Genomic DNA, 10,361 nt, shown 5'->3' with positions numbered 1-10,361 from the left:
CATTCAAAGCCACCATCAAATCTCCCTTGGATGATGGTATAGCCTCCTTTCTGGTCTCCCTATCCACTATTGCTTTACTCCAATCCAGTCTCCATATTACAGATAGAATTATTTTTTTTTAATGCAAATCTGATCAAGTCACTCTTTAAAAATCTTTCAATAGCTTGGTATACACAATTCAATATAAAGAAATTTGTTCTTCATAGTCCCTGAACTGTACACTGCATATTTGTCTGTAACTGTCTCTTAAATGCAGACAGCTGGCATTTCGTTAGCTGACCTACCCATGTGGATTCTTGCAAAGGGCAAAGGTCAGGCAGAAGTGTATGGAAGTTGAGCTGCGAGAATCCACCACCTTTGTCTGGAATGCCCATCCACACACGCGGAACACATCAAGGAGCTGAAGCATTGCCGGATTTTGTTCCTGTATACGAGTCCCGGAGGTGCACTTTCGGGGGGACACTTGCTAGAAACAAAGAAAACTGCGAGTAAACAAGACCTCTCCCATTAAGAGGAAGCTGTGGTCAAAACCTTTTTTTCCTCCGGAACCCCAGCAGCGCTCCCCAGAACCCTGCCCACTGAGCCCGGCGTGTGGTCTCTTCGTTGAGGGTTCCCATGACTTCGATTTTCTTCCAGATCGTATCGGGTTATTAGAGGTGCTTGGGGAAGATGGGAGCCTCTTCTCCGAGGAGCCCGGAGCCTCTCCGGCCGCTGGGGCCCCCTCTCTCCTGCTCCGGAGGAGTTCTGCTAGCGGTTCTGGTGCTGCTCGAGCTGCCGGCAGCCTGGGGTGAGACGCGGGCGAGCGCGGGGAGCGGCTCCAGGGAGCAAGGCAGCCAGAGCACAACGGACTCGCGATGCGCTGGGCTCTTGGGTCCTGGGGTGTGGCTTTCAGTGGGCTAAGCGCGCGAGAGGTGAGGGCAGGGGGGGCTCTGGGGTCCCCTCTGGGTACCTGGACCCTCGTTGCCTCTGGGTAAAGCTTGAGGTCGCCCTCTGAAGGGGCTTATGTCTCCCCCAGAGTAGAGGAGGGGGCATATGCTAAATGGGTGCTGCGCGAAATTCCTTGCCTTTGTATGTTAATAAAGGTTGGCTATAGCAGAACATGGCCCTTATCCTTGTGAAAGAAAGGGGTTTGGAAATGCAACAAGCCTGGCCTCAAATCCTAGCAACTTCTAAACTGTGAGGAAAGTGACTACCCTGTCTGAGTCTCTTTGCTCACCTGTGAAGTGGGAACACTGATATCTTTACCTCATGGTATTGCTACCTAAATGGCATAAAGCGTGTCAAGGGTCTAACACAGTGCCCGTCTCTTAATCAATTTCTATCCCCCAACCATTAGCGCTGCACTTTGTTCACAAGGGTGTTTGGACAAGTAGTCCTGAGTGGTGCAATTTTCACCTGAAAAAAATGCCCTACCTCAGGCTATATTCACCAGCACCACCATCGTTAACGTGCACTTACTGAGCACCTAAGGTAAGACATCCCATACAGGGCGTGAAGCTCCAGAACCCTCAGTTTAGCTAGTTAGAAGGTAGAAGGGACTGTAGAGATGTTTATTTATTGTCCCATTTTAGTCATGAGTTTAGTACAAAACAAAGCTTATTAGAACTATTATGCAGATTTTGAGGCTGGATCTTTGCTTCTTTCCCTTTAACTTCAAATAGGTAAACAACTTCAATGAGAACCTTCCTCTTCTTATTTTTGGCTTTCCCACCAGACTTCTTAGTTGCTTAGACTCATTGGCAATGTCTCAGTTGACGTGGCAGCAGCCTCTTTTGACAACTGAGTTTGCTCTTCCCTGTCACTAAACATTTTGCTTTCATTGTGGAATGGTGCTTTCTCTTCTAAGAGAGTAAGGAGAGAAAAAAGTTCCCCATAAGTTATTAATACCCATAAGGTATTAATACTTTATCGCTTTAGACATCAGAAAGTAACCTGTCAAGTGAGGAAATGTGACAAAACCTGAAGTTTTATTTTCAGAAGAGAGGCATCCCAAGTAAGTTAAGCAATCAGTTGTCAGTGCTTAGAAATTGTTGTGGTCATTGTAAGTATCTGGCTCCCTTCTTACTGGAATGTAGTTATAAATTGCCCGTGTTTATTAAGTTACTATTCTAGAACAGTCCCAGACCCTATTAACTGCAAAAAGCATATATATACGTTTATATATATATATACATATATATATATGTATATATATATATGTGTATATAGATGTATATATATATATATATATATATATATATTTAGTAGGTCATCACAATAACCTCCTAATGTGAAACAACCTAAACTAAACTGTCTAGTAACTGATTTGCCAAAGTAGTTTAGATAAAGAAAATGCTGACAGTAAAGCTAAAGTGTCTAGTAACTTATTTGCCAAAGTAATTTAGATCAAGAAAATGTTGACAGTGCCACGGCACTTTGGAGTTGAAAAGAAGTATGAGAGCTATATCTCCTAGGTAGAAATAGGGTGGCCGGGTTTTATGAAATCTCCTTAATTAGGAGACCAAGGTTCTGGTTTTTCCAGCGTTTGCTATTTACCAAATGGGGGTCCAGCAAGTCAATTAACATCTGTGTCTTTCAGTGTCCATGAGTATAAAATGAACATAATTGATATCTGTTATCTGAACATTGCACGAAGTAATAATGTATGTGACTATGTTTCGTAATCTGAAAAACCCCATGCAGATTTAAGAAACCATGATTAGGAAGTCACATAGAGAGCATTACAGGACACCAGATGACTAAAACAGAGACATCTCAGCTCCAGTGATCAGAAAAATCTGAGTTGAAGGAGCGTGGCTTTAGCAGCCCTTAAGGGATGAATTTTTTTTAAGTTTTTTATTATAATATAGCTAACATACAATATTATGTTTCAGGCGTACATCATAGTTATTCAACAATACCCACCTGGAACTATACATAGTTATTACCACATTATTGATTATATTCCCTATGCTAAAGAAGTGATTGCCATTGTAAGTCCAGCAACAATCTGACACTGTACCACATTATCACAATATTATTGACTATATTTCCTATGCTGTATATTATATCACCAAGACCTGGAACTTTGAACGTCTTATTCTCCTTCAACTCCCCCCGCCCCCGCTTTTTTAATTTTTCAATTACAGTTGCCATTCAATATTATTTTTATATTAGTTTCAGGTATACAGCATAGTGGTTAGACATTTATATAATTTGCAAAGTGATCTCCCTAACTAGTACCCACCTGGCACTATACATAGTTATTACCATATTATTGATTATATTCCCTGTACTTTACACCCACATGACTATTTTATAACTACCAATTTGTATTTCTTAATCCCTTCACCTTTTTCACCTTGCCTCCAACCCCCCTCCCATCTATCACCCCAATAGATCTAGTACCCATCTGACATCATATATAGTTATTACAATATTATGGACTATATTCCTTATGTTATACCCTTCATCCCCATGACTACTGTGTAACAATCGACTTGTACTTCTTAATCCCTTCCTCTTTTTCACCTACTCCCAACCCGAGTCAAAATCGTTTTCTGTATCTATGAGTTTGTTTCTGTTTCATTTATTGTTTATTTTGTTCTTTAGTGTAATGATGAGCGGGGGGAGAGGGGGAAGAGAGAGGAGGACATGCTAGAGAGGGATTAATCAATTTATTTAGCAATATACAATAACAAAAGACAATTAATAGAAGGGTCTAATGACAAAGTAAAGGTGGTTAAGACTGAACTATATACATTGATAACAATGTCATGTCAAAGGAGTACACATACATACAGGTTGAAGAGATCCCAACATATGTTTACTATTGATCAAAAATCTCCTGGCTAAATACACAAATAACATTAATAAGGAATATCTTAAAGCAGTAATAAGTTGTATAGGATAGTAACTATTACAGCAGATGCCAAAAACTCACCAAACTATTGGGAAACAACAGTGTAAAAGGTCAGGAATCAAAACCTTGCCAGGTCTGCAGCTGAGAAAGCTCGGGCATCTCCTGATGCTGCAAGTTGCAAGCTGCATACAAGCTTTCAAAATGCTAACAAGTTCTCAAGAATGTTGCTGCTATTGTTGTTGCTGTTGTTGTTGTTGTTGCCGTTGCTGTTGCTGTTGTTATTGCTGGAAGTTAGGGTGTCTCCTGATGCTACAAGCTGCAAGCTGCATACAAGTTTCTAAAATGCCAACAAGTTCTTAAGAAGACTAACAGTGGGACACAACACTGGAGACGTCAGGAACCAGCCGACCTCACCAGGTCCGCGGCTAGAAGTCAGGGTCTCTCCTGGTGTTGTAAGCTGCATGTTGCTGGCAGTTTCCAAAATGTTAGAATGATGAAGAATCACTAATGACAAATGACGAAATTACACTGCCAACTGAGGTCTATGAGTTATGTCTTACATATTTTGTCAGATGTACCATAGAGCCAAGCTCCTTGTTCCTGCCTCCCCCTCAGGAAATGGCTAGTTCTGGGAGGGTTCAGCAGTTACTGTGATAAAAATATTGCTTATCCAGGTGAAGGGTCAATTTATTCAGACAAATAATACTTGCTGATCTCACTTGGGACCATCGGCCCAAGGCCTTCCAAAGCCTGGCAACATGCCTGTCTTGTCATTCTGATATAATTCAGTTACTTTTCCACCTCATCTGCTGATGCGAGCAAAACAGACAGAAAGCAACATCATCCTGTATCTCTCCTGCTGGGAATGAGATAAGGGAGAAATTCTTTTAACCCTAAGCTAACCATTACCCAGCATGCAGTCTCTCATGTGGGGAACAAAGTAACGAAAAGCTAACAGACAAAAGCTTACCATCACCTCACATGCAGTCTTTCATGTAAGGAAACCAAAAGCCAACTGAGAGTTAAACAGAAAGCCAACTTCCAACCTCATGTGAGGGAACAATCTCACAGGCAGTCTTTCATGTTAGGAAACCAAAAGCCAACCTTAATCTGACCAACCACCTCACATGGGGGAGACTAACATCGTCCCACATGACGGAAATAGACAAACAGAAAAAAAAACCTAACATCAGCCAATGAAAGTGAATTTTCTTAACATCTTCCCTACATTTAGAGTCCACTTATGAGTGAAATCATATGACGTTTGTCTTTCACTGTCTGACTTACTACACTCAGCATACTACCCTCTAAATCCATTCATATTGTCGCAGATGGCAAGATTTCATTCTTATTTTAAGGCTGAGTAATATTCCATTGTATATATGTACCACCTCTTCTTTATCCATTCATCCATTCAAGGCCACCCAGGTTGCCTTTATATCTTAGCTATTGTAAATAAGGCTGCAATTAACATTTGGATGAGCATGTCCTCTTGAAGTAGCATTTTGGGTTTCTTCAGACAACTACCCAGAAGTGTGATTACTAGGTTCTTCTTTGTCTCTTGTTGTAGACTTTGTTTTAAAATCTATTTTACCTAATATAAGTATTGCTACCCCAGCTTTTTTCGGTTGTTTCCGTTTTCATGAAATATATTTTTTTATCCCTTTACTTTCAGTCTGTGTGTCTTTCAATTTGAAGTCTCTTCTAGGTAGCATATGTAAGGATCTTATTTTCTTATCCACTCAGCCCCCCATCTTTGATTTGAGCATTTAATCAATTTACATTGAAAGTAATTATTGATAAGTATGTTGTTATTGCCATTTTATCATTCGTATTTTTTATTTTAGTTTTTGCATCTTAAAGAAGTCCCTCTAAGATTCCTTGGAATGCTGGTTTGGTAGTGATGAATTCCTTTAGCTTTTTCTTGATTGGAAGCTCTTTATCTGTCCTTTGATTCTAAATGATAGCTTTGCTGAGTAATCTTGGTTGTAGGTCCTTGCTTTTCATCACGTTGAATATTTTGTGCCAATCCCTTCTGGCCTGCAAAGTTTCTGTTGAGAAATCAGCTGATAGTTTTATGGGAGCGCCTTAGTATGTAACTAACTGCTTTTCGCTTGCTGCTTTTAAGGTTCTCTCTTTGTCTTTAACCTTTGGCATTTTAATTATGATGTATCTTAGTGTTGGCCTCTTTGGGTTCATCTTGTTTGGAACTCTCTGTGCTTCCTGGGCTTGTATGTCTATTTCCTTCACCAGGATAGGGAAGCTTTCTGTCATTATTTTTTCAAATACGTTTTCAATTCCTTCCTCTCTCTCTTCTCCTTCTGGTGCCCCTATAATGCAAATGTTGGTATGCTTGATGTTTTCCCAGAGACCCCTTAAACTCTCTTCATTTTTTTGGATTCTTTTTTCTTTTTGCTGTTCTGATTGGGTGTTTTCTCCTATTTATCTTCTAAGTCGCTGATTCAATCCTCTGGTTCATCTAATCTCCTGTTGATTCCCTGTAATGTATTCTTCATTTCAGTTGTTGTATCTTTATTTCTGATTGTTTTTTTCCATGTTTCCTATCTCCATTTCTATGCTTCCTGTCTCTTTGTTGAAGTTCTCCCCGAGATCATTGAGCATCCTTATGACCAGTATTTGGAACTCTGTGTCTGGTAGATTGCTTGTCTCCATTTTGTTTAGTTCTTTTTCTGGAGCTTTGTTGTTCTTTTACTTTAGACATGTTTCTTTGTCTCCCCATTTTGGTTGCCTCCCTGTGTTTGTTTCTATGTATTAGGTAGGGCTGCTGTGTCTCCCAGTCTTAGTAGGGTGGCCTTATCTAGTAGGTGTGCTGTGGGGCTCAGTGGTGCAGTCTTCCTGGTCATCTGAGCCACACATTCCAGGTATCTCCCTTGTGTGGGTTGTGTGTACCTTCCTCTTGTTGTTGAGCCTTGGTTGCTATTTGCACATCAATAGGAGGGATTGACCCTTGGGATCATTGGTTGTGTGGACTGGCTGTGACTATAGTGGAGGAGTTGTGGTGCAGGGGCTGACCCTACAGAGCAGGATCTGCCTAAGCAGGACTCTAGTGTCTGCCCAATCTGCCCTTTGGGTGTGTCATCCTTGGAGGTGGCTGGGTGATGTTCCAGATCATTTCAAAACTGGCCATTGGGCATGCCAGTCCCAGGGTTACCTGAGAGGAGACCTGCTGCAAGTCAAGTTCAGCCGAAGCCTGTGCTCCATCCAGGGCCACCCAGCAGGAGCTGCAAAGTAATCCACAGATGGCTGCTGCTAGTGCCTGGCTTAGGGCTGCTCAGCCAGAGGTACGGAACACACTTGGCCAGATGCTGCTTGTCTGGGTTCTGCAAACCTTTGAGAGACCTTAGGAAAGTCTGCAGCATGAGCCAAGGCAGGCGGTTTATATGAAAAAGCCACTGGAAGCAGCTTGGGTGTGCTGGAATGTTGGACAGGGCAAAATCAACAGCATTTGCCAGCTTGATGGAGACTCAGATCTGATGGCCACCTGTGTCTGCATGCTGGGAAGGGGGAGGGTCAACAAAGAAACAATGGCCTCTGTCGGCTCCTCCGTCTGGGAGAAAGCTGCCCCTCCAACCTCCGTCCTGAAGTCAGACAACACAGTTCCCCACCATATGTTCCTGCCACCTTTCCAGCTGCTGCCCCAGCACTGGAACTCAGAGCCAGTGATTCCGTCAGTGAGGAAGTCTGGTGTGGTCCCTTCAAGAGAAACACCTGGGACTCCAGCCGCCCTCCTTCTCACTCAGCCACAATCTTTGCTGGTTTTCCAACCAGAAATTATGGGGACTTCTCTCCTGGGCACTGGAACTCTGGGCTGTGGAGGGGGTGGGACCCCTCACTCCTGGGGTGGGGGGGAGAACCTCCACAACCAAGGTATCCCTCCCAATTTTTAATGGTCACATGCAGGTGTAGAACCAGTCTGTTCATCGTCTCTGCCCTTCCTACAAGTCTCAAGGTGGCTTCTTCTAGGGATGAATTTTTTTTAAAAGGTTGTACAGGGTGATTCACAGGGATGTATATTTTATATAAAAATTAGTGCATTAATTATGAATTACTAGGACAGTGTTTAATATAGAGCAGTCTCTGGCGCCCTCACCTGGTCCTCTGTTCAGATCTCACTTTGTTACCCTGCTGTGGAGAGATTCAGGGTTGAAAGGAGGAGTGTTCCTGTTTGCTTTCTGTGTTTTGTGACATATTTCAATTTACATATGCTCAGATTGAAGATGTATGGTTTATATTACCTAGTTTTATCTATTATAATTTTCACAATTGGATAAGTAACTTCAAAATTTACCTGCATAGAAACACTGAGTGAAATAATTCTAGTACGTTCAACTCAAACAAACAAGAAAATGGCATAGCTATCACCACCACCCCGCCACACACACACACAGACACACAGTCACACAAACACACACCTAGACACACAGACACACACATATACAAGCTCTTTGTTAGAGACATTAAGAGGAAGAAACACTGTCAGTCAAATATAGCTTCATATGCACCATTATTAACAGAGAAACTCACTCTGACTGTCTTTTGTCCCTTTAGATGTTAGTTAATGATCATATTAAGTCATCATGATTAGGAAAGCATTTAAAATGTTTATTTTATCTGTATCCTATTTCTTTAAATTTATATTTTTATGTAATATACAATATTAGTATATGTATGTAATTTATAAATATACAATTATCAAATATAAATATTTAAATAAACTTAATATTTTAATATCTTTAATATGTAGCATATAATTAAATTATATTTCTATTTTATGACATTTTTATATATAAATTATATTATATTTATAATCTAGAACACATGTAACATTGTTATATTTTTGTTTTTGTATAATATATGTAATTAGATTATATCTTATACAATTATATATAATAGCTTTATTAAGCTATATAATGTATAATATATTAAGTGTAGTTTGTATATATAGTTTATATATAATATATAATATATATGACAGTACATAATATTAATATATTTAATATATAATATATACATCATATATAATATTATATATTATAAATTAATACATTATATAATATGCCATATTATATTTCATATTACATAACATAAATATTATATAATATACCAAATGTAATATACAAGTTCTGACAATTAACTTGGTGAACTTGTTGCAACAACGTTGCTAACCTTTTTCAGATATCAGAGGGATTATTCATTATGAATTTGTACCAACTGGACAAACAGTTCACCAAGTTTACTATTTAAAAGTGCTGAAAAGTGTGTGTGAAAAAGTTAGACAACCTGAACTTTTTGTCAACAATTCATGGCTCTTATATCATGACAATGCACCAGCTCACACGGCACTGTCTGTGAGGGAGTTTTTAGCCAGTAAACAAATAATTGTATTGGAACACCCACCCTACTCACCTGACCTGGCCCCCAATGACTTCTTTGTTTACCTGAAGATAAAGGCAGTATTGAAAGGAAGACATTTTGATGACATTCAGGACATCAAGGGTAATATGACAAAGCTCTGATGGCCATTCCAGAAAAAGAATTCCAAAATTGCTTTGAAAGGTGGACTAAGTGCTGGCATCGGTGCATAGCTTCCTGAGGGGAATACTTGGAAGGTGACTGTAGTGATATTCAGCAATGAGTTAGTTATTGTGGGGACAGAGTCCCGGAGAGCAGTTTCCAGGCTCTCGGCCTCATGTGGAAGGGTGCTGGTTCGGGTAATAGATGGCCATCTACTGTGGCTGGGTGGCCATCAGCTGTTACCGGTTAGCCATTAGCCACTAATATAACTGCCATGGCTACGCTAGGAGGTTGGTTGTTGCTTGGCAGAGAAGCGTGGATTGCAGCTAGCAAGTGGGGTTGGTGGTTGGATGGCAAACAAGCAGACGGTGGATTGCAGATCGGGTGCAGCCTGCCTCCTCTATCTCCAATCCAGGCACCAGCGAGACTATAGTGGTATGAACCTCCCATCCATAGCTCCGTTGGTGTTCCTTTTTGGCCTCGCCATATCCTGCGTTCTTAAGTGGGGAGCGGGACCAGAGACCCTGCATGACAGTTTCATATATTCCTTTTAATTTGGGCTATTATACAAATTTGGATTTTTATTATTGCATATACTATTCCTAGAACTCAGGTAAAAATTTTAGGTAATTAAAGAAAAGGGATGCTATTTCAAGAACAGTTCGTTCCATTTGCTTTGTTGCTTTAGATCTCTTTCTATACTTTCCCCGTGAGCTTTGCTGTGACAGCCTCTCCTAGTAAAACTTTTGGCACCAGGAGTTCCAATTGGAGTCTCTTCCTTTGTCCAGCATTAATGGATGCAGCAAATTTCAAAATTACATTCATCCCACACATGAGTCAGAGAAAAAGTGAAGGTAAACTATTTGAAATCACAGAAATTGTCATTTACTTGGTAAATTTTTACTGTTTACTACAGTGGTTCTCAAAATGCTGTTATTTATCCAAATCACCTGTGAAACATTTTAAACATACAGGTTCCTGGCCT

The 10,361-nt window shown here is 40.4% G+C and overlaps 1 protein-coding gene across 1 annotated transcript in view; it reads left to right on the top strand.

Moving 5' to 3' along the window:
- Positions 1-329: 329 nt before the first annotated feature.
- The window catches only part of CR1 (complement C3b/C4b receptor 1 (Knops blood group)), an 88,659-nt gene continuing 78,627 nt past the window's right edge, over positions 330-10,361 (top strand). Inside the window, 1 exon segment of the mRNA XM_033093429.1 lies at positions 330-787. Coding sequence (XP_032949320.1) covers positions 670-787 — 118 coding nt within the window. The 5' untranslated portion in view covers positions 330-669.

The sequence above is a fragment of the Rhinolophus ferrumequinum genome, chromosome 22 (assembly GCF_004115265.2).
Source record: "Rhinolophus ferrumequinum isolate MPI-CBG mRhiFer1 chromosome 22, mRhiFer1_v1.p, whole genome shotgun sequence".
In the NCBI taxonomy this organism is placed as follows: Eukaryota; Metazoa; Chordata; class Mammalia; order Chiroptera; family Rhinolophidae; genus Rhinolophus; species Rhinolophus ferrumequinum.
Note: the sequence above shows the minus strand (reverse complement) of the source record. Positions and strands in the feature narration are given on the sequence as shown.